Source organism: Corvus kubaryi, unplaced genomic scaffold (assembly GCF_017639235.1).
Source record: "Corvus kubaryi isolate FWS band 111438036 unplaced genomic scaffold, C.kubaryi_AGA036_p1.0 split3-131, whole genome shotgun sequence".
In the NCBI taxonomy this organism is placed as follows: Eukaryota; Metazoa; Chordata; class Aves; order Passeriformes; family Corvidae; genus Corvus; species Corvus kubaryi.
Window position 1 is genome coordinate 3,794,375 of NW_024582083.1, and position 25,465 is coordinate 3,819,839.

Genomic DNA, 25,465 nt, shown 5'->3' on the forward strand with positions numbered 1-25,465 from the left:
GCACTCATTATTCACGAAAAAAAATTCTAATTTATCAAAAGGAAAGAGATATATTTGACTGTTATTTTATGAAGGACAAGTATTCATCATCTCAGTTTATAACTACACATCATGAGCACAAGGCTTAACTGCTTTAAACAAGTAGGGTTGTTTGATGCAAACACAAACACCAAAATAAAACTGCCTGAATTGATTTGTTATCCTACAAGAGGCTCTGTATTCTCATGTGCTATTTGCCTGAAAGGATAACTCCTAATTCAAATAACTGTGACAGAAAGGTTCCTTGAGGGGAGGGAGAAATCATCATTTAAGTTGCGGTGACTTTCACAGTCTCATCTGTAACCCCAAGGCTGTCATTTTTTGAACAGCTGCTGTACCCTGGTTCTACAGAACGAGAGTGTGACATGGGTCTGCACTTGCTTCACCATACTTTAAAACCTTAGCCACACTGTGAACTTTCTTAGAGGGTCAGGATACTGTTCATCTGCTTCATAAGGCTCAATAAAATAAAAATTGGGGATCAGGTAATTGCTCTTTGCTGTCCGTGCTATGGCTGAGGCCACTATGGACCCCAGTACTGACATTTTGATTAATAATTTCCAGCACATGGTGAAATCTGAAACACTTATAGAATATTTTGATTTCTACTTCATTATACTCGTACAGATAGAGCTATATTACCATAACATACAGAATGTAGCTTTATGGAAATTTTTGCACAAATCCTCAAGATACTAATTTCCTAATTCTCTCTATTTCTTTAATGCATTTTTCATATGCACTGCATGTGGAATCCTTCAAGATCTGAGAGATTCTAAAATATGCCCCTTATTTCAACATTGAATATCACCTGCTCTCATAATTTTTGTATGCTGTTATTTGAACCAAGTCTTCAGAATTTCATGCATAAATTACAGAACTCTTTCTGTTACCATTCCAAATATTATGATAATTTTACCTAATATATACTTCTAAGTGAAATCTAGACTTGTCTTTTGGATAATGTAGTCAAATTATTCTTCCTTCACTTGTTTTAACTCACTGTAAAATTTTAACATGGAAATCTTGAAGACTTTGAAGGAACACTGTTAAGAGTAGACATAAGACACTATAACAAATATTGTTCTTGTAGAAAATTTTTTCATCTGTTAACTATGACACTTGTAATGAAAGCTCATTTTCACTGCTGTACAAGAAAAGCTGGTATGTTGCAGAACGCATTAATAGTTTTAATTTTTACTGCTGAGATTTTCTAAACTTACTGTCTCAGTCTCTGAAAAACATGCAACTCGATATAGTTTTTCCTCCTGCCTTGACTGGTATAATTAGACAGGATGGCCTGTGGCATAATAGTACTTTGTGGTAATAACATCTTTCCATTTTAAATTTATTCACTGTTCTTAAGCACTGTGGCTGCACTTTAGGTAACTAATTACTTTGTGTAAATTCGTGGTATTTCCTGGTTTCTCTTTATGTAGCTGAAAATTTCAGAGTGGACCAAAAGCTATTCAGCTGATGATTTCAATATGCCTTTGACGAAACCTCTCTGGTATAGAAACTCAAATATTTAAACCTTAGTTAGCCACTCAAATTGTCAAGTCATTTTCCATACAGGTTACCAATGGCATTGCAAAATAAAGTAGGAGAAGAATCTTGAAATTCACACTCACATTTGAGAAATGCAAATATAGTTTTTGTATTTTCATGGATTCCCTTGTATTTCAACATGCTTAATAGCTGGAATTCCATCATTACTGAGATTACTTATGGTGCAGCCTTAACTATTCAAAAGAATATGTAAAAGAAGGCGCAGGGAAGGATGATAGAGGACTGGACAGGGTAGTCAGTTCTGTGAGAGTAGCCATGAAAAGTTGCATTTCTTTAAATTAATTTAAATTGATAATGCAAAGGACTTGTGTTATGACTTAATTTATGACTTGATTTCCCTCAATAAGTATATCATAAGGGAGGGAGAAAACATTTTAAATCTAAAGGCAAAAATATCCTTCCTTAACTATCAATGAATTTAGACTGAACTGAAATGTTTCATCTTTTTTCTTATGCTAACACACCCTGGTGATACTTTCAATGGTCTTATGTATTATAGCAAATAAGGGGATTATTTATTTTTTATTACATCTTTGCACTACTACTGGAGTACTGTGTACAGTTCTGGTTTTCCCAGCATAAAAAGGACATGGAACTGTTTGAGCAAGTCCAGAGGAGGGCCACAAAATTGATAAGAGGACTGGAACACCTCTGCTACAAAGACAGGGTGAGAAAGCTGGGGCTGTTCAGCCTGGAGAAGAAAAGGTTGAATGAAGAAAATTTTTACTGTGAGAGGGGTGATACACTGGAACAGGGAGGTTCTGGATGCTGCAGCCATGACAGTGTTCAAGGGCAGGTTGGATAAGGCCTTGAGCAACCTGGTCTAGTGGGAGGTGTCCCTGCCCATGGCGGGGGTGGGGGGGGGGTTGGGACTGGATGATGTTTAAGATCCGTTCCAACCCCTTAAAATTCTGTGATTCTATGATTGCAGGTCTGAGCTGCAGCAAGGATAATGCATATATCTCTGCTGTTTGGCAGTTCAATTAATGAGTGAAAACCAACTGCAACAAGCCCCATGCTCCACCAATGACTGTAACTCATTAATCTGTCAAAGATATACCATAGCAGCTAAAGAGAAAATAACTGTGATTTAAATCAACTGCTTATTACTTAGCTTTAATTGACACATTAAATCTGTGTCTGAGTACCAAGATTTGACTAATGCCAGATGAGAACATGCTTTTTTGTACTGAAGAGCTGTAGAGCATTCATTACAAGAAGCAATGTAGATGCGCTGTTGATTATGATAAAGAGTTTGTCTATAGAGAATCCTTCTTGGTGATCTGTTGCTGGATATTTCCATAGGTGGAATCTCTCTTTCCAGACCTGATTTTGGTAGTGGGTAAAACTAAGGATGTCCTTATTGTTCTGAGTCTGGAATTACAGAATCCATGGAGAGGCTGAGAGCAGCTGCAGTAAGAAGCAAGAAGTACCCTCAGTAAGAAGTAACTTTGTGAATTTTCTAGAACCACCTGATCCCTTCCTCAGACAGCAATGTCTTCATGGATGAGCCTCAGGAGAAAGTCTTCTTCTTGCAATTTTTGTTTCTAATTGTGTTTCCGATTCTTGCCATATGAGGAAAATAATTCAGTTCCATGCACAAACAGATGGAGAACTATGGAGAATTTCCTGTCTGTTTCTGCCCGAAGTTAGTTGGCTAAACACTTTGAAGGTGATTAGGATCTCTAGATTTCAGCCCTTGAAGGCTGAGGATGAGCAGTAAGGCCTGTTCAGTTCCTGGATAAAAGCTCTAATCCTAGTCTAGTTTGAAAATTGTAGGTGCTCCTGCTCCCTCCACTAAGTAGGACAGCCCAGATGCTTGGAAGTTTAGGTGAGGACTAACTTGCCTCTGATCTCAGGAAGATTTAAGAAATTATTTGAGTTATTCAGAAAAGACTGTTGATGGATTTGGATGAACAGCTCCTCTGAGCAGCAGAATTTAAGGTGTGCATTAATGCTTTTAATACTTTGTGGGTTTTTTTTCTTTTTTTTTTCCTAAGTTAGTATTTTGGGATTTTAGTTTGCTTTTGTTTGTTTCTCATACATTTCAGAACTACTAGATATCCTAATGGGTGTCCTGTGAATAGTTTGGTTAAAGCTTTATTTCAGTTTTGCCTAATTCATTTCAGAGTTTGACTCCAATATCTATCCATCAGTACTCATATTGAAGTCAATAGAACTAGAACTCACTTGGCAAAGAGCTGGCTAAAACTATTACTTCAGCATTGCTACCTGTAATGTCAGACCTCTCAGACTTCCTTACAAAATTAAAATTCAGAGTTCAGCAAATAAATTTACACACTACTTCTGCACCAAGCGCTCTTCCTGGGTGTGCCACCTGCTTTCATAACCTTGGATTCTGAAGTGGTACGGCTTCTGTTAGTGTTCTGGCTGGCACAGATGAATGCTTCTTGCTTTATTTTCTTCTGGGATGAGTAATACCTCATTTTCCATACATACAAATAATGGAGGATGAGAGCTGTTCTGCAACTACTACAGTTCTGTCTTTGCCTTAGAGAAAGTATTGGGTCATTTACAGGATGCTTATTAGCACAGAGCTATCAGTCTTTGTCATTCAACCCACAGCTAAAAGAAGAATATAGACACTAGTTTCTGAGAGAACTCCTTCATTTTTGCCTTATTTACTCCCTTGTCTTTTTTACAAAACATTCTAAATCAGTTGAATTCAGCAATGTGCTACAATATCTACTTATTTTCCATATGTGTTATGGCTAAAACATTGCAAATGGACAGGTTTAGTTTATTTTAGTGTTCAGTTATTTTGTTGAGTTTATTATCAGTAGCAATACTGGATTTTAGTATCTGTGCTCACATATAATGATCAAAAGTCAAAGGTAGCTAATATCTAGGATGCTTATTCTTAAAAAGATTAATTATAGTACTGACATACTGTATAATAATGTTTGTCATAGTGCCTACTGCATGTCATAGAATATTTGTCAATTAAAGATTGAATATACTACTTCCATATTTAATGGAAGCTGTGTGTTTCCAACTCCTAATGCATTACACTAAAATCACATTTTGCAACTCGTCCAGCGTAATTGCTTTTTTTAAGCTTTAGCTCAGGGGCTTTTAAAATGTTTGCACTTTCAAGCAGTAGTATAAGGGATTAGATGAAAAAGGACATGACAATTACATGAACAAATAACATACACTAAGCCTCTGTTTTCATTTGGTCCTTGCCATGTTCTTGGCTGACAAAAGATTCTGGGTTTTTTTCTGCAAACAAATTATGTGTCCCTAAAGAAGTTTTTGCTCTAACAGCAGAGGGAACTTCTTCCTAAGTGAAAAGTTAGATTTTTCTGAGATTATTCATTTGTTCACATGAATTTTTGGTGCTAGATGTTCCATTTTGTTATTAATGAATTTTATGTTTGCACTTATATGACTGGTTTCAATATGTGACCGAATGGGCTAATTTTATAAATCTTTACTGAAGACATGTATTTGAAATCATCCTCAGTTTCATCTCCTCAGGCAAATATAACCAAATTAGAACAAGTACAGTTTTGGGAATTCCATATTAAATTACCCTGCTGCCTTCCTTGTGTTGGTAGATAATATGACATTGTCTAGAATAGGGTAAATAAGGTAAAATATAAGGTAAAGGTAAACCAGGTCAAGTCCAGAAGCAGAGCCTGCTAACTCCCATAGTCCAAACACTTGCTGAAGTGGGCTCTGAGAAGGCATACATTTCTAACTTTAGACAAACTTGATCAGATATGAGTTGACCTTAAATTTATTGATATGCATGAAATGCACCAAGAGGTCTATCAGGAAAATCATGTCGTTTTGGTGGTTTTACAATGATGCCATCATAACACATTAAATTTTATTTGTCCTTGAACTGTATCCATAATGACGAGAAAGGGAACAATTTGTCTGTCTCCCCAAAAACATTCTCTAGTGGCATTTGAAAAGCCCTAAAATATTCTTCCTCTTGGCTGCTGGTTTAGAAAGATGCACATCTCCTGCAATCCTGTGATATGTCTACCTTCCTAGATAACTCAGGGACTCTTAGGGATTATTAAGGCCACACTAAATGCACTCAGGCAATTAAATAAACCTTTAAGAGACACAAACTCCATTCAGTATCGATTTACTAACCTGTTCCTTTCATGAAGAAGTTAACTTTGTGAATAAGTACACGTGGGTCTAGATGAGTAGTAAGGGAGAAGGAAGAAATGTCAAGTTTTTGGGCTTCCACTAGGTCCGTGATGAAAGAGGTAGAAGTAAAGGTTACTCATTGAAAAGCCAATCCTAACCTTATTTTAAAATACCTCAAATACTGTAGTTTGTAATACTACAGTAATACCAGAACAGTAGTCACAGGCACAAATCATAAACATTTTCCCTACACTTTGCTAATCTGGGAAACAGTCTTGTTACCTTGTAAGGTCTAGTATAAATATTTAAAAATTGAAGTAAAGCTATCCAAAATTAATAATTAACCAGTGTAAAATATAAATATATACATTGAAAACTGTTATATTTGTATATAGTATATATTTTATATATATAATACACATTAAAAAGACATGCAAATTTTGTATTTAATACATTCAGTTTTCTGAAACTTTAGAGCAGCTGCATTCACAAAAATAAGGAAAAATATATTCCAATCAAGGGAACTAATAATGGCTGACTAGAAACATCAAATTTTCAGTGTTCTATCCCTTCAATCTTACCAGGAGTTAAGCAGATAAACTCTTATTCAATATAAATCTTTTAAAAGAAGATATAGGAACGAAAAAGAAGATTGTAAGAGATCCCACATATTGTAGCTTACAATGTTTGTAGATGGAAAGCAGACTAGAAATCTTCTTTAACTAATCCTGTTACGCTAATAAACTAGCTTGCATATGTTCCTATACATTTATGTTTTGAAAATCCATTAAGTGAAAAAGAAATCTAGTGACTGAAAGAGCAGGCAATGTAAAGACTGCTTATTTTTTAAAGCAAGGGAATAAATTCAGATTCCCCAGGAGTGCTTTTGAAGATTATTGTTTTGTCATCAAAAACAGGTAAAGAAGAAATAGAGAGTACCTACTTTTTCTCAGTTATGTGTGTGCAATACATTTGTTTTTCATTCACCTTCAATATCTTCATGGCTGCGACAAAGTTTTAGGTCAGTATCTATTCACACTGCCTCAGTTTCCAATGAGAAATGACTTGAGGAGGTGGCTGCCTGTTTCTTTTTTTTTTTTTTGGAAAGAAAGATATGGGATTAAATTTGCTCCTAGGCAAAATTAAATTTTAAGCCTAGAGGCCTGCAAGTTGGTACATTTCTGAACTGTGGAGAAGGCTTGTTTAGCTGGGGTAAAGTTAATTTACTTCACAGTGGCTGGTACACGGCGATATTTTGATTTGTGCTGAACACAGGGTTGATAACATAGAGGTGTTTTGCTGTTATTGCTGAGCAATGCTTTAACAGAGCCAAAGAGGTACTTGCTTTATTTGCTTTTCCAACTGTTGTGCGGGTGAAGAGACTGGGGGTGCACGGGAAATTGGGAAGAGACAGAGCTGGGACAGCTAATACTCACTGACCAAGGGGATATACCATACCATATGGCACCATGCTCAGTATCTATATGGGGGGGGGAGGAAGGGGGAGGAGGGCAAGAAGGAGGAGGGGATGTTTGAGTTATGGCATTTGTCCTCCCAAGTAACTGTAATGTGTGATGGAGTCCTGCTTTCCTGGGAATGCCTGAACACCTGCCTGCCCATGGGTAGCAGTGAATTAATTCCTTGTTTAGCATTGCTTCTGTGCACAGTTTTTGCTTTCCCTATTAAACTGTCTTTATCTCAGCCCATGAGTTTTCTTCCTTTTACCCTTCCAATTCTCTCCCCAATCCCACTGGTGGGGGAATGAGCGAGCGGCTGTGGGGTACTTGTTTGCCGGCTGGGGTTAACTCATGACAGGAGGGATTTTTGTTTGCTTTGCAGTGCTTTTCCGCCCTGGATGAAATTGTAGAGAAATTCAAAGCCTCTGCAAGCTGGAGCACGAGAGGCAGAGGAGCAGAGAAGCCTGTGAATTTGGATTACCTGCAATTTGGAGAGAGGGAGGAAGGTGTCAATCTGTAGATCTCTGTCTAGAGACACCTGTCTGATGAATCTAAACAGCAGATTAGCAGATTAGCACTTCATAAAATGGTTAACTAGGTGAAGAGACAAATGGAAGTGTTTAGAAGCGAGAGAAGACAGAACCCAATTTCTGTGCTGAAGGAGATGGCTGCTGCTGCTGAGGTCTGCATAATAAACCTAAGATTCTGAAGTCATAAGGGTTATTTTCTGCAGTTGAAGAAATCAAACTATCTGAAAGATGCTGAGTTTTATTATTGTGTAAATTGGTATTAGCATCTAGAAGGATTTAGAGGGGAAAAAAAAAGAGGTCTGGCACTTGATATAATGGCAGTAATGACATAGGGAGTGGCATGTCAGTATAAAATGCATATCAGACCACTCCTTGCTGTGATCATACTGACTTTTAAAGAAAATTAAAGCTTGATTCACAGACTCATAATACTTCTTGTTCTGCTAGCTGTTAATGGCCATAATTGATAGCATGCTGTGTATTGTCTAAGGAAAAGGAAAAATACTATGTAAAAACCAGATCCTTACAAGCTCTTTTGATAAATTGTGTAATTTTACTGTTTAATTTTAAAGTACTATAAGATTTCAACTTTTTTTTAAAGATCTATCTTTGCACTACAGGTATGATGTATAAAAAGTCTGAGTGTACAGCTCTTTCATGATGAGTGATTACTTTGGCTACTGTAATTAAAAATGCACACCCAGAGTATGCACATCCAGAGTGCATGAAGTACCAAGTATTCAGAATAGCATGAAGACATGAGAGGAGAACAGAGTTTTAAATTATGCTAAAATAACTGAAACTTATTCAAGGCAAGAATATCAAGGTTATGTAGAATGTTTGTACTGGGAACTTTTCCAGTGCATATTTACTAGGCTCAAGAACAGAAATTAGGAACAAAGGTGGCAATCTGAAAAGCTTTTATTTTCTTAATTCAGGTTCATTCAACAGCTGTTCTGAAGTCCACCATAGCTTTTGTTCCTGTAAACAGAGTTAGCGAATTGCAGGTTCATGCAAAACCCAGGGAGACAGGCTATAGTTTTTCAGTGATAGATGGGGATTTAGGGACTTAAATCCTATTAGTGTTAATGGGAGTTAAGGACAAAATCCACATATATCATGGTGAGATTAATTTCCATTGCTTAAATATACATCATGAGGCAGCTACACTAAAGATATTTTTAAAAGTATTGCTTTTGACCTAGTCCTTTAACTATTTTTTTATAACGTTTTTACACTGGTAGCTGTGTTCTTATAATTTTAGGAAACATCACAAGTGTTACATAATCATAACCTCAAGGGACTTCATCTTGGATGATTGCAACAAAATAAGAAACTTCACAAACAGCATACCTTATATGATGTGAACAGAGCTATTTAGTGATGCCACAATCTTATTTTCACAGATACTGAGATTTCCTACTATAGTGACTGAGTAGAACTCAGCTTGCAAATTAGTTACTTTCACAGTTTTTTCTGGATAATGCTGCAATTGTTACACCAGGACATAGATTTTTAGGAACAGCCTACCTGATAACGGCCTTCAAATAGATTGAAAAGACTATTATAATAATGTGGACGTAAGTAGGAAGATGCTGGAAGGGATGGAAAAAATGCCACATTATTTCATAGTGCAGTGCTGTACAAGTAATGGTTTTCCCTTTAAGTGAGAAAGAGCGATCAGAGGAAGAGGAGTCAATGTAAGCAAACATAGATAAGGGGAAATAAGAGGTGTGAACTGTTCCCCAGCTTTGCTAGAAGATTAGATGACTGTAGGTAAACAAAGGATGTAAAAATTTAACTAAAGGCTAAGTCTCCCTTGGAATGAGAAGATAAAGATTCTGCAAGAACCTTTGCTAAAGTTGTAAAGAAACCATTTGGGTTTTAGGAAGCATTAGAACAGGTGATGAGTAGCATTTAAAGCAGCATTGTATGCAGTCGCAAGGGCTTGAGCTGATGATATAGGAGGTCATTTCAGGTCTTCTGTAGCTAATAATTGCAGTAAGTGGCTATGGGGAAGTAGAAAGCTTTGTGTCTATAAAATGAGCTCTTTGGCTTTTTGTATTGTACAACGTGTTTTGCAAATTCTTTAAGAATGCTTGTTAAAATGGACCAGAAAGAAGGATACATTTGTATGTCTGGATGAGCTGACTATAACACCTGTCCTGGTAAATATTTATCTAGTTTAGATAAACCAGAACAATTACTTCTAGCTTAGAGTACTAAGGCAACTGTAGGTCTGGATTCAGCCTTTTCTTCAAATGAGGTAAAAAATATTTGGAGCTAGGCTTCCCTTAATGTAAACAAGATTTAAGAAAATGTCACCCAGCACACAAACCTTAAGGCTACTGCTGCTACCATTTCCCTAGACCTAAGAAACAATATCTGACTAATGGTTTATAAAATGTTTTCAGGACTTTTTTATACCTGAAGTTGGTACAAATAGTTGTATACCTTATTTGACATTTCTTCCAGGACCAGGAAGTCAAAGCATAGAATACTGTATGCATTTGATAGTAGTATAGAGAGATTTTTTGGATGCCCAGCTCGAATGAGTAGCTACAGTCACTCAGCTTTCACAGGGCCTGAGGTACTGGAATATTTTCCATGTTTTGTGTGACAGCGGGGACAATAAACTGTTGGTTGTGCTTCAGGAAGAATTTTGGAGATTTTACTTAACATTTAACATTTTGTTGTTGCTGTTTTTTATGAATGGAAAACATTTGTGATTTATATATTGGCAAAGAGTACCAAAGTGTTTAAGCTTCATCTCTCAGTCTTTTGTGAAGCTGAATGACAAAAACCTGCTAAAACTCAGCAAGTGAAGGCTATCGTTGGTTTTAACTGCAATTTTCTTCAACTAATTTGACTGGTAGGTATGAAACTGCACCTTCAGGCACCACAACAATATGATCAACATAGAGCATTGTGCCTTAAAATGAGAAAATGTGTTGTCATCTCCACCTGCAGCTTTTCTACATGAGCTCAGAGTGCTTGTCTTCTGCATGTGCCATAGTCTAGAAACACTGTTCTTTCATGTGAGAAAACTTGAGAGATTACCTTTTGTCTTCTGGCAATAAGTAATAAAAGTTACATCTGGAAATCTTGACAGCACCACAAAGGTCTGAAATAAGTCATAAATTACCCGTATAGGTGGGTATTTAGATCCAGATGACATGTTTATATTACTAGGGAATGTTAAATGGAACCTGTTAAATGGTCATTATTTTTGTTTTATTCTCCATATTACATTAAGACATCATTGAATTCCAGCTCCAAGTTCTAGAAAACATTAGAGAATTTTACTGTGACTCAGTAAAACCAAGCCTTACAGAGGTAAATACACAAAATATTCCGATTCATCTTCCAAAAAATCTGGAAACAAATTATGGGTCACAACCACACAAATGAATCCAGATTACAAATCAAAACAAATGAAATGGGAATTTTAGTACTTCATTGTGGAAACTTTCTGGTATATTATGTTTCTAAACTCTGCATTAAAGGCGGTTTCACAAAATGACCACACCTTTATTCTGTTTATGCCCATTACATGGCCGCTGTCACTGAAAACTGTCAGTTTGAGCTTCTGCTTTACTGTAGATACATTATCTTTTCAGGACTATGACTCGTTCCTCCACAGAATATAGTCCTTTTCAATTCTTGGTTCATTTTTAAATTTCCATTTATACTGCAAATGCACACTAACAACTGAGTCAGATCCTCTTCCACAGTTCTTTCACCTAAAGCTATTGAAAATGTCCAAAACTTTTTAAAGGAGTTTTTCATTATTACAGTATCACTTATGCTAAACTTCACAATTAGTTCTGAGATGCTGACTGCATGAAATAATTTATAATTTCCCTTTATAAAGGAAGTTTCAATTCTTCATAAATCATTGAAAGAATATCTAGAAAGGTCTAGAAACCAAAATCTTGGTATTTTTTCTTTTTTTTTTTTCCCTCAGACACCTGCACTCTGTTATAAGGTAAATTTGACTATAGAGCTTTCAGAAGAATTTGGCCTTAGGATGCTATGAAAAATAAACCTGAGACTTAGTCTTGATTTGGTTTGTTGGTTTTTTACAGCTACAAACAAGAAAGGTTAACCTAACACTGATTGCTTGTTCATTTTTTTATGGATGTGTCTATTCATAGTTTATATTTCTGGTTTTTGGTATATCCATGTTGAATGAACTGGCTTTTAAACAGGAAATATGTGGAAACCACCCTTGTAACTGAGCCTTTTATTAAAATAGCATAAACACAGTCAATTAACCAAGGATTGAACACTACTGCTCCCTAATCACTCACTGGAGAGTTGCTTCTGAAAACAGTTTAAAACCCACTGCCTTGAGGGGCCAGGAAAAGAAGTCTGCTACCAGCTTCTGTAAAGGCCATCAACTCCAGCAAAGGCAAAGCTTCTGGTGAGTTTTAAAAATCAATTTAATCACCCATTTTTGCTAGTCCAGACCAAACATGAGTCTGAACTCTTTTCTTCAGTGCAGAGCTCATTTGCTGCCCAGACTCTGGAAATTTGGTTCTGGAATTCTCCAATCCAAACAGTCTATTTTTTTCTTTTCTGAATAATTTATAAATCATCAGAGAAATCCAAAGGAAAAATTTATATTTCCTTTACTTTTTCAGTGTCATAAAAGGAGCCTAAAAGGCTGGAGTTATTTCCTGAGAAAAAAATTAAGTAGAGATGCCAGGGAAGAATAACGGAATATTCACATTTTATAACACAGAAAGAGGTTAGGAAAAGGTACAGAATAGTACAAGCATTCTCATAAGCTTCAGAGAGGCCAGTAGATAAATAGAGTGATGTCATTTGTCCTCCCTTCTGACTTGTGTAAGGATGATTTTCAGTGTTAATAGGAAAAGAGATTTCCCTAGAATTGGAATTTCAGCTACTGGCACTTGATAACCATGGTGTGTTTTCACCTGTACCAGCCTCTTCCATGCATAGCATCACTCAGCCTATCCATCTGCTGCACTGTCACAGTTTATCAGGTCCTTGGCTCTCATGTTTCTGTGCACAGCTTCAAATTGATCTTATTCTTAACAGGCACCTGAAAACACCTCCTCAACACCCGTAAGTGCTGTGCAATACAAAACATCACCCTTGATCCTCTGTTGCATGCAGTTGGTGTCATGTCACATTTTGCAACTTGGTGAGACATCTGGGACACGGCTGCACTGCCTTTATTGTATTTTCTTGTTCTCTCTACTTCATTATGCTGTTGTAAAACTAGCCAGCATTTTACCTGCTATCTTCCACCACACAGTATCTGAATTCCAAGATTCCCTTCTGAAAAGCTATCCTAGACTAAAAGTTTCAAAGCAGAAGTGTACAAAAAAATGTTTTCTATTGCTGCTTGGAAAGCCAATGTGAATAGGAATTACTTTTTAAATTTAAAAAAAAATGATGCTATTTGTTTGCTAATTCATATCTTGTATATATAGAAATGTGTTTTTCCAAACATAGTTTGGTTGCATCCTATAGACTTTCTTTATAATATGGAATAGATGCTGTATCTCATAAGGGTGATATGATCTCTCTGCTTAGAATGCAGGTTCAGCAGCAGGATTTGCCTGGATTAGTCTGGACATGTAACAAACTGGACAGTTGTAGACCCACTAGAATTTGTAAAACCTCTGTCTACTCCTGACTCTGTGACCCAGGATCAGGGTGCCTGAGGCCAGTGTATGAAAAATAAAGGACGTTATATAATCTGCCTTCCAAACTTGCACATGAACAATCAATTTTTCTGTGTCTTGATAGATGGGAGTTGATTGTCAAACAGGGGAAAAAATGGATTTTTTTTCAATTTTGAAACTGTAAAGTGGCCATTATTGAGAGGCCTCACTTTCACTCATCTGAGACACAAAGTATAGGTGTTTCTTCCTGATGCTTCAGTATTAACACATTTCTATGTATTGGAAAGATTTTTTCAGTGTATTTTCAGTAAAGAAAGGCATATATTTCCTTGTATTTGAGACAATAGACTAATTGATTAATTTGAGGAAAAATATTTGGTGAAACTCTTCAGCATTAAGGTTTGTAATGTGTACAAGGGAACATTTCTTCCAAGCACTCAATTGAAAGACAACCTAGAATAGGTACAATAGAACAAAATCAGAAATGCTTATTGAAGAAAGATGAAGATAAAGAAATTAAAGAGCTGTGGCTCATGAAAGGACAGTAATTATGGTGACTTAAAAATGAGTTAGTGTGGTTTAAAAGCACATTTTATTCGTAAATGCAAGATAATCTCATTTGGGGGGGATGTACAGAAAGATCAATATCATGCCTCCTATCAACATTCAGTTCTTTTCAGACTGAATCAAGAAATACCCCTGAGCAAAAACATGGTAAGGCTGAATAAGAGACATATGATTTTCAATGTGTTAGTTGTCTGCACTGTTGTTATTTGCCATCATGTCTCTCTGTGAGCATCCTCTTCAATGCACTTTGAGCACATGAATTATGCTAAATATATTAACCCACACTGAGTAAAAATTGCTGTAAATCTGTGTTAAGGTCAGTGTTGTACCTGACCTTTAAAACTCAGAAAGCCTTGACAGTTTATCAGTCACATTTCCTAGAATAAAAGCAGATATTTTGGTATGGCCTACTATGTACTCAATAGCCTAATTGTTTTGTGTATTCAGTATTCTGACTTTGAACATTTGCTGCTGAAAATGTTGGCACTGAGATTATTCTGACCCTGTATGACTGAATAATCATTTTTTTTTGTTGGCAATTGCCAATAATATATATGAAGCTGCTCTTAGTGATCACAAAATCTTTTAGCCTTAGGAGATACAGTGTGAATACAAGCCGAGCATGGTTTGAGCTACAAAAAAACTCTCTAAGGAACCTTTCAGGGTATTGTGATAAAAGCTGAAATTTAAGTTCCATTGAAATTAAGTTCCACTGAAATTTAAGTTCCACACAGCAAGAAAACTATTTTCTTTCCTGGAGGATATGGTTCCCATATTGCCAATATGTATTTAACTTACATGACCAAGCAATCCAACTGATTTGTCAGATTTTTAAGGTTCTGTGTGCTGAGGTACATTACTATTTATCTCAAATGAAAAACTTCACATGTTAATTTGTGTTAATTATGTTATGTTAATTTCATATAGTGAAATAATAATTTTATTTTGGTCTTCCACAATTTTTTAATTTTTTGTTCTTCCATATTTCTAAATCCTTATGTGTAAGAGCCGAGAATAATAGCAACATGTAAAATATGAAAGACTGGTCCTAGGTTTTCCATTATATGTGTGAAGCAAAAAGAGTTTTACTTGTCTAGAAGATGAGTGTGAAGTCCTTACTTTGTGAATATCATTGAGACATGCACAGATCTAGTGCTACCATTCAGTTTGATAACAGAAAAATTGGTGAGGCAATTGCACCAATGATGCCAGTGATAAAAGATTATTTAAGCGAGTTTTTAATTATGTAGTTTACTTTTTTTCCTGCCTTCTCAGAGCATACATGACATAAATTAAATTGCTCATATGATCCCTTAACATCACCTAGGTTCAACTAGAATCACAGCTTCCTAGCAAGAGGTGGCATTCTTTTCCTTGCTGTGAACCACCTGATTTTTATTTCGAGAAAAGGAAAGAGAATATGAAATAACTGGAACCAGGAAGGAAGGAAGGAACGAAGGAAGGAAGGAAAAGAAAGAAAAACAGTCTACAGGGTTGACAAGCTGTAAGCCAAATTATGCTACTTTTTGGTTTGCTGCCTCTCCTGAGCAGTTAGATCAGCGTAGATGAATTTAAGAGAATGTGCTTGCCCAAGAGACACACGCTGTCGTTCCCATCGCACGCTGCCACACTCCTCATCCTTACTGAGAGCTAGTCAGCCCAGCAATGTGAAGTTGGCCGCCGGGTTACTTTGCAAGCAACGCGGGTTTTTTTAACCCCTTCTTTTCCCGCCTGTTTACTCTGTTATGCGCAGCCGAGGCAGCAGAGGGAGCTCAAAGATTTTGGTCATCGGCGAGAGACCCGGGGAGGCCCGGACAGAGACGGACACTGCCAAGGGCAATTGCAGCGACAGCGAAGGACAGGGCTCGATGTATTCGGACTTCTTTAAAGCTCATAGCTTAGATGCATATCCCATTAGCAGCTGGCACTTTTAAATACAGGGTACCAGTGGCCAGGTTTTATTTTGAACTTGTTGCTAACTTAACCTGTTCCATTTACAGTTTGGAAAAAGAGGTATTTATTAAGAATATAAAAATCCTTTTTGAGTCTAAAAAGTTGTTCTAATGAGTTGCTCTATGCTTAAAGACATATAACAGATATTAAGACATAGGTAACTGAATTTTAAGGACTACAGTAAATTCAACTGATAAAACAGCGATAATTGAAGAAATACTGAACTGCAGTGAACTGACTTTTGTTAAACCGTGCAGAAATTCAGTTTGTGAAATAATGCAAGATGGTTTTCATTTTCATTTAAAGGTATAAAGATTTTCATGTGTTTTAGAAGTTCACCGTCAGTGTTGTGGAGAAGTAAAGCTAATAAACCACACAACTGAAAGTCCTATCTAGACAAAAGCATTTGTACTTCTGCAAAGACTTGAGTCTCTGAGAGGTCATCAGCTGCTGACAGTAAGTAGAAGTCTGTTGTGAACTATATCAGTGAATACATTATTAACAAAACACAAGCATCATGAAGGTCAAGGCTGTGCAAAAGTGTCCAGTTTTTGAATGCATAAAAACAAGAGAATTAAAAACCTTGTGGTTCTGACCAGGTTTAGTATTTTCTGTAACATACTACACTACCTGGAACCATTTGTTACAGACCAGGTCATCGCCTATCTTGACTGTTTCAATTTGCTTTTGAGATAACACACAGCAGAATGCATTTTCATTATAAAATAGAAATATTGTACCAACTTACTAAGTTGCACCAAAAGAAAATGCTTATAACTCTCTGGTTTTAGAGAGAAAATACACTTGAGATGTGAACTCGGTCATCCTCTTCCCAAACTCAGGACAATTTTGTAAGTGTTAACAACTCCAGTTTTATATATATCCTTTATACAGAAATTCAGTGGCTGGGTCTTTGTGCTTTACTGACCTTGTGGTCTGTCTCCTCTTTTGGACCAGATTCATTCACCCAGACATTAGAAAGTAGCTGTGGAACACTATTCTAATCATGTGGGTATTGCTTAATCCTCCGATTGAACCTGAATAAATCTCTCTGGATGCCATGTCAATCTGTTTCGGATTTGCAATCTGGAAAGGCCCCCAAATACAAATTAAAGTCATTTTCTATCTGGAAAAAAAAATCATCAACCTCTCTCAGTAACATCTACTACTGTGTTCCAAGGGAGGTAAAGAACAGGCAATTGTTAATACCACTTGGAGATAGGGGGCTATAAATATTTGACTATATGAATTTTTCTTATTGTTTTGCTAACTACAGGTCCTTGGTTATGTTATGGTTTATTAGTAAGTTTTTTGTTTGTTTGTGTTGTTGGTTTTTTTAAATATATCAATTATCTTTAGTGCGTGTTATGTCATTCCAAGTACATATGCTGACCCCTGAAATTGTTGGGATTTCAGAGTATTTCCCATATTTGGATCTTACCAAGTCCTGCAGTTATTCTGTCATCTCTGTATTTTAACCCTTTCTGCCCCCAAATTACTATGTAACTGTTTTCAAAGAGGTATTTTTCCCTTTCTTCAAAAAATGTGAAGCACTTGTAGAGAGAGAAAGAATGCCAATATCTCCCCTCACTAGATTTTAATGATTATATCTGTGCTCCAAGTTACTAGCATATGTCTCACCTTTCAATGTGGTTATCCTGGGTGTTTTTGTCAATTCACAGTTCAATATCTAGTTTTGCTATCTTTAGACTCAGATGTTTTTTCCTTATTTTGTTAAAATCTCATCTTTTTGTACTGCATCATCTGCCCTTCTTTACTAGACAAATTTTAAGTGTATGTACAAAAGCATGCAATACACTTCTATTTGCTCCAATTTTTATATACCAGTTCAAAGTTTTAATCATTCTATTATTTCAATGCAATACCTCTATGGAAGAAGGACTTTTAATATAAAGTATACATCTCTGTATGCACTGTATAGGATGAAATTATAAAATATTATTAACAAAGTGACTTAATGAATTGCCATTTTTGAGGTTAGAAAGGTGGAACATTATAGAAACTAATATCTATCTAATAATTATTTCATTGCAACTGTCAAATAAAACTTACAGAGAAATAAAAAAACCTCTTCAACCCTTGGCTTTACTTTTCCTTGTTTGTGATGGTATAATGATGTCATTTCTGTTAGAAAAAATCAATTGCTAAGTTAGACATTCTCACTTTCTATTCTTAGAAGTGGATTTCCTTCTTTGTTTAGTTCCAAGTGAAGAGAAGCCCTAGCTAGCTTTAGAACTTATAGAACATATTTAATTTGAACTTCAAACATTGACTAAGTTAAAATATCTTACCATGGTTGTCTCTGCAATGGATCCAAAGCTGTTTATAAATATGTTGCATGTGACATTAACTGGAGGACCTGCAAAAGAGAAAAAAACCACCAGTCCCTGTTCCAGAATTATTGCTTATTGGTTGACTATTCAATATAGACCATTCAGAAACAATATTTACTGACTTTTGAAGAAATAATGCTACATTCAAACTTATTTAATGCATGATTAAATCGAATGGTTTCTAATAATTTTCCTTTTGATTTTTCTCAAAAAATCAATTTTTTTTTTTAATCTGGCCAGGTTAGCAATTAAAAAAAACCACAGCAACAAAGTTCAGTGTAAACCTACACACATGCTTCTGTATAAAAAAGAAAAAATCAACATCTCATTTGAAATAGTTAGTAAAAGTATTGTATGTGTATTTCAGTGAGAATGCATGTCACTTCTCACAACAATTAGGGGAAAAGTGACTTTCTTCACTCAAGGCAGCTTCTACCTTCAATGTTATCTGTCATCAGTAGGAAAAGAAATGCATTGTTGCTCCTCTTATCTCTGCTGCTTAGAGGAAAATAATTTAGATTCTATTCCCATTTCTCTTAATTTCACAAAGTGTTTAAGAGTCCATTTATAACTGAAATCTTTGTTACCGTGGGTCCTCAGTCAACTGTTGTTTTGTCTTATCTTGCATTGTGAAGTATCAGTAGTGGCAGAGCAGTCGTTATGATAACTGAACAATGAATTGCCTCTTCATGAAAAAGGGTTTAAATTATTTTCTAGAAGTCTCTTTAAAATTGTCATTGTGGAAAAGCATGCTAATTTTTTCCATTATTCCTTATCAAATTCAGTCTGTGTCCAATAGAAACAAGGTTTTTCCATCACAAGGTTTTTTTGTTACCTTCCTACAACTCAATATTCTTATATCAATAAACCAGTTCAGCACTGGAGAACCTGGATTCTTTTTGCAGCTGTAAGCAGTCTAACAATGAGAGATCTATATCTGGAATCTGAGGACTGGTCTTATAAACCTTTGTGTAATATCTCTTTTAGCATCACTGAAGAAAGAAACTGCTCTCCCACTACTGGTGGTTTGAAAATAGCAAAATCTAACATGATCAATAAATTTCACGTTAAATACTTGAAGAATCAGAATGTCCATTAAAAATTGTGCCAATATGACAGAACTTGGAAAATCCAGCTTGCTTTCCTGACAGCAAAAATTGTTTTGAAGTGCTGTACAGCAATTGCAACAGAACACTTCTACATGTACTTCAGCCTTTGCAATACACAAGACTACACCTATGGAGCAGAATTCTCAGGTAAGGAGGTAACACTTGCAGCCACTTTGGTACTCAGTTAGAGTTTTTGAGCATATCCAGTACTTCTGAGAATTCAGTAACAGTTTTACATGCTCAGCTCCTGAAAAGGATCAAGGGAAAAAGGAAAAGCAGGGAAGATGAATGAAGGCAGAGTCACTAAACACTGTCAGAGAGAAAATTGTATTTCTTGCCCATGTTAGTTAATTTGTTTGCAAGGCAGTTTTTCTTCCAAACACTTCCATGTTGTAGTATTTGCCATCACTTCAAATTTGATGTGATATTATCTTGTTTAAAATGCTTTAAAGTACAAGTTTGCTATATCAACATAGTTGCTTTTATTAAGAATAAAAGCTCTGAATCGCTACAGTGCTGATGCCTAATTTCAAATTACAGTAATATAATTAACAGCTAGTTAAAAGGAGCACAAAAGTAGAAGCTAAAAGTAGCTTGTAAATGTTTTAGAGTTAACTCAAAGACACTGTGCTGAGAGTAAAAATGAACTTCCCAAAACATGGTCAAAAAGAATCACGAATGAGAAGCTGTAAAAGCTGGAAGTCATATTCAAACACAGGAATTCAGGCAAGTTGAACATAGATTAAAGAGAGGCAGAAAAGAAATAGAGCTAAAACTCACTACAGACAGAAAAGCTAACAATGATCCCTATCTACAAGGTGTTAAAAATAGAATCCTGCCAAGATCTGAAAGCTGAAAGAAGATGATTAAGCTACAAAAGTATCCATGAAAGTGAAGAAGGTCAGAGCAGAAAAACCAAATGAAGTCTTTATAGCAGCATTTGTCTCCAATTGCTGGCTGTGTCAAATACTAGAGCCATTCTGCTGGAATTTTGTATGAGGACTGCAGAAGACATTTCAGACTAAGTGAACAGGAACAAACTGACAGGCTGAGGTGATATAAATCCAGAAATTATAAAAATCTTTGCAAAATGGTAGAAATACAATTCACTGTGCGTCAGCTATCACCTGTGTCAGTTTTGTAATCAGTGGAAACGTGTGCTATGTACAGCAAGTATAACTTGAATTAAAAAAACCCCCAGACTTCAGGTATGATGGTGGATGGCATGAACATGAACTCTGTCCCTGTAAACCTTACCTCTGTACCAGCCAAACTGGTAGAAATAATGAGAACTTTTATAATGAAGAGATATAGATTAATATTATATATAGATACATCATATAGATTACTATATTTATATATTAGGGAGAAAGATGTCAAAAAGTCAAAAAGGATCAAAAATTCTATGACAAGCTTCCACAAAAAACTAGCTTAAGTAGAACATGACCCTTCACATTGGAAAAGGTATACAGCAGGGTGCAATCTGTAAGCATACAAATTTTTAAAGATCAAAAGGAAGTAATGCTTCTCCATTTCTCAGTATGTCAAGTGTTAATAAAATCAGTAAAATAATCACCAAATTTAAAGCAAACAAAAAAATTACACTTTTTAATATTCCAAAACACAAAGGTTTTATTGCCAGAAAATATTTAAAAGGCCAAAACAGCTTCCAGAAGGGATCAGGAGAACATATGTAACTAAATTTTTTTTTTTTTTTTTCAGTTAAATCCTGGCTTTCAAAGTTTCTAAACTGATGATTGTTGAATAATGTTTGCCAATAGCAGGGCAAGTAACACTTTGCATTTTCCTATGTAAATGGCCAAATTTTTACCTTAATATTTAAATTTTTTACACCTAGGTTACGTAATTGTGTTCAAATTTGAAAGGCAATGAAGTATTTCCATATTTGCAGGAATGGATATAGTTTGCAATGTGGACACTGAGTAAGAGAAGCCCCTTGCTATAGGTTTGATATAACATTAAAAAAAAAAATATTGCAACTGGAACAAAGCTTTTACAATAGTTCTCAATTTGCTGTTGTATTCCATAGCTCAATAAATACCATGTCTTCTCTATTATATCTGTTGAACAAGAACTGACATACAGATATAGCTGAGCACATAGACAAAAATACATAATTTTGTCCTCTTGACCAAGATTAATTATGACTAAAATTGGTAGTTAAAAATCTTGTCTGCATAAGAATTTTACTGGAACAAAAAATGATTTAAAATGAATGTCTGAGTCATCTTATTAGGGCTTATCCTCTTTCTTTGAAACTATCATCAGTTTAATACCTCAAAAAGGCATTAAGCCCCAGCACTTGTTCTAGGAGTAATAAAACTAACCAAAAAGTGTCAAAGTCACTTAAGGAGATATACTTAGTGGTAGGTCTGAGTCATTCTGGGCAGATCTGTTCAAACCTCATAGTTGTCCAGAAGATTTAGAATGTGCACTTTTTGAAAATGAACAACATCAAATTAGGTTTTATCTCTTTAAGTTTCGATGGTTACAAAACAAGGCTCTAAATCCTTTGAATGATACTTTCAAGAAGTACTGCATTGAATTTTGTAATCTCTAAACCATGTGCCTATTCTTCACTGTAGCCTCATGAGAAGATTGTGATTGGATGCTGTCCATGACAAACTATAAAATTAAATCCCCAAATCATATAGAGATGTGTTTGAAATTCCAGTGCACGTTTATAATTTCCTGAGAAATATCAGCACCACTAACTTAAAAAAAACCAAAACATTTCCAGCTGCAGTAAATCCTGGGTAATAAGTTTATATATACACAACCAACTGTTTATGGTTTGCTGATGAGGAAGTAATCTGACAAATCTCTTACATGGTCCTTATGAATCAGACTGGGCAAACTCTGGTAAAACCAGCACATAGCAGTGGCTTTAGAGTCAAAACCACTTAAGTTTCTGGAACTTGGAGATGTCAAAAACCTATAACATTTCTTGCTGAATAAGAATTAAGATGGAAAGGCAGTGACAGATGACTTAGAGGAGAAAGCACTGCCAGCTTGAAGGAATATTTTTGTAGTAAACATGGAGTAAAGCCTTACAGTGAAACGTTAGAGCTAAGAGAATCTCTTGCACTCAGGAAGATAGGCGTAGGAGAAAACAATTAAGGTAAAGTAAGAATAATATAATTTTTAATCATAGTAGGTTTATTATTTAAAAATATTTTTTATATTCTGGGTAATTTATAGACCGATACCTTGTTTAAAGCCTCAGTAACAGAGGTAAATATAGTTCCACTATAATATTGCAACTCCTTGTTTTCAAAAGAAAGAATAGTCAAATTTACCTAAACTTCCCAGATTGCAAAAGTTAGAATGGATGGCATTTGTCTGTATGATACTTTGCATATTCATATAAAAATATGGTTTATGTAATCCTTCATTAAATACTCTAACATGCCTGAGTCTGGATAATATTTTTCATACTAAGACCCTCAGAAGACGTAATCATTCCATTTGCAAACTTTGCTGTTTCAGTCTTCTTTGAATCTGCTTTGTCTTGACTGAATCTCCTTTGTGATAAGTGCATAAAAGGCACATGCCAAGAGACAATTCCAGGTATTGAGAATTTGCAATTTCAGTGAAGAACTGGGCACAGGGAAAAGAATAAGAGGAAAGATGGTCCTTTTGGCATTTCAGGGAACAAATGTGAGGAATATAATTTGGTGGTAGAATTGGTAACTAAGATAAGCTGTTTTGAGTTTGATGGTCATGTCATTAACACACTCTTTAGAACCAGACAGATATGAAGATTCGGCTGATCTTTCACAGAACTTGCTTTCCAGAGCGTTTCACACTATGACAACCCAAGGTGGGAATTTCAATCCATCAGTAACCATTTCAGGAAAGGAAAGAAACCAACAAATGATATTAGACAACCCGAATCTAATGACAAGCTATGTTTATGAAAGGCCTGCAACTGGGCAGCTGTGAAAGTGGCAGGGGAAAAATGTATTGCTACAGAAATGAACAGCCATACACCCAAAAGAAAGGCAAGAGAAGGCACTTTTTTTTTTTTCAGTGAATGTACTTCTTAGTTTTCATATTTGTTTCAGAAATTGCATTTGTTGAGCAGTAATACTGACATACTGAAAACCTGAAAGTTTAGTTTTGAAATTACCTTTGAAATTTGGTCTGATCCTCGCATCATAGCCTGACATCCTGCCCATCAGCTTATCCAGGAAATCGGATGGTGACATTGGCATGCTACGAGATCTTGCACTGTCTGTTTCCTTTGTGGCTACCAAGCTAACAGCAAGGAAAAACAAACAAAGAAACAAACAAACAAAAATTTGTTACAAGTTTTGTTAGCGAAACTTTGATTTTATTTAGCCAATCATAGTTCATTTTTGTAGGAACAGGAAAACAGGAAAGCTAAGACAGTCTTTCAAGCTAGTTAATGCTTCAAAAATAGTAGTAGCAAAGAAATTGAAAGAGTAAGCTCTTTCTGTATCTGTCATTTAATATGTAAATTTTATTCTGCTGTGCTGCACAGTTATATGTTACTTCTTCCATAGATCTTCTGAAGATTAATAACACTTACAGTAATCGATATCATTATCACAGAGTTAAATGTCATCTACAGAAATAGCTGTGTACATGAAATGTCACATTTTGGAGTCTGAGACTGATCTATTTGAACTGGGTGTGCTGTGATAGAAGCCTGGATCAGAAAAAAGAATACTAAGGGTCTTGATTAGAATAGCACTACTATCACCAATTTTGGGTTTATGTTGATATGTAACCATAATAAAACAGATCACTCTCTTGGCAGGTGGTATTCTTTAACATTGTCTTACAGTTTCATTTTCTGTTAAAACAAAGGTGACTGCTACAGTGGGAAAAAAAAAAAAAAACAACCTGTAGTGGTTTGGTCCAAAATACTCATTACTGTTTATCTTCTGTGAGATAAGAATTAGGAGAAATGCAAAGCAGGCACCAAACTTGAAAGAGTATAAAGAAGTTTATTAACAGACCTAAAAGAGGGAAAAAAAAGTTATGCCACCTTCAGAACTCTCCTCCTCCCCCCACTGTCCTCCCTTCTCCCACTGACAATGTAAAAAGACAACCCTTGAGATGTTCAGTCTGTTTACCACTTCCATAATAACCTTGTTCAGTCCATTTAGAAAGAGAAGTCTCTTCTTGCTCATGCTATGAAAACATTATCACAACGAGACAGCCCCCAACTTCCAAATATTGTTCAGTCCATTTAGGAAGAGGAGTCTCTCTGCCTGCGTGTGAGTCCTTTCCCCCGACTTGCAGCTTTTCCCGCAACTGCCTTCGAGGGTCCACTCTTGAAGTTTTTTGGGGTACAATTTTAAGGTTGAGCCGTTCAGAAACAAAAACAGAGGCCCTTCTCCTTCCCTGGGAGCAAAGGGTCTTCCTCATCTTCATCGTTAGGACTATCTCTGGGAGCATCTCTAGGGACTGAGGTTTCTCCTTTCCCGTTTGGAGCAAAAGTCCTCATCTGGTTCATCTCTCCCTGTCCAAACTTCTCATGAAATTACAGCTGTGTCAGCATCTGCCTATCTCAGCGCAGGTGCTTTTGCTCACAAGCTGAACACTCCACCCCCCATATCTTCATGAAATTACAACAGGATACTCTGATATATCATAGCTTCACAACAGAATTTCAGCTTTAAGCATCTCCTCTCTCTCTTCCCTCAGGTTTTCAGCTCTTCACAGCAATAAAAAGGGTTAATCTCACCTCGGCCTTGCAGCTTTGCAGCTGGAATGTTGAATTTTTCTTATCGCAGTGGAGAGGGGGGAGAGCCGAGCTGCTCCGGCTGCCCACGGCAAGGCAGTGGGGGGGGTTCCATGGCTGGAACAGGTCCATGGCTCCAGGATGGCCGTGGCCCGGCCCGGCCTGGCCCAAGCAGGGCCTGGCCGGGCCCGCTGGCCCCCACACGGGGCCCGCAGCCACCTGTGCCAGCGCCGGAAACGAGAGAGAGCTTGGAGGGGGAGTTTGCCTATTCTTAAATGTGGATCACAGAGGTGATCACAACTTTAAGTGGCTTAGAGAAGTGTCCATATTCAAACTGGCCAGCTGATAGGTTCTATCAG

General features: G+C 36.2%; 1 protein-coding gene across 4 annotated transcripts in view; it reads right to left on the minus strand.

Moving 5' to 3' along the window:
* The window catches only part of GLRA3 (glycine receptor alpha 3), a 91,002-nt gene that overhangs the window by 44,891 nt on the left and 20,646 nt on the right, over window positions 1-25,465 (minus strand). For 3 of the 4 annotated variants that reach the window (XM_042014907.1, XM_042014909.1, XM_042014910.1), the window contains 2 exons: window positions 23,523-23,650; window positions 18,219-18,286 (listed from right to left, as the gene is read on the minus strand). In XM_042014907.1, the coding sequence (XP_041870841.1) occupies window positions 18,219-18,286; window positions 23,523-23,650 (196 nt within the window). The remainder of the gene's footprint in view (window positions 1-18,218; window positions 18,287-23,522; window positions 23,651-25,465) is intronic. The other variant, XM_042014908.1, reaches the window with a different exon arrangement.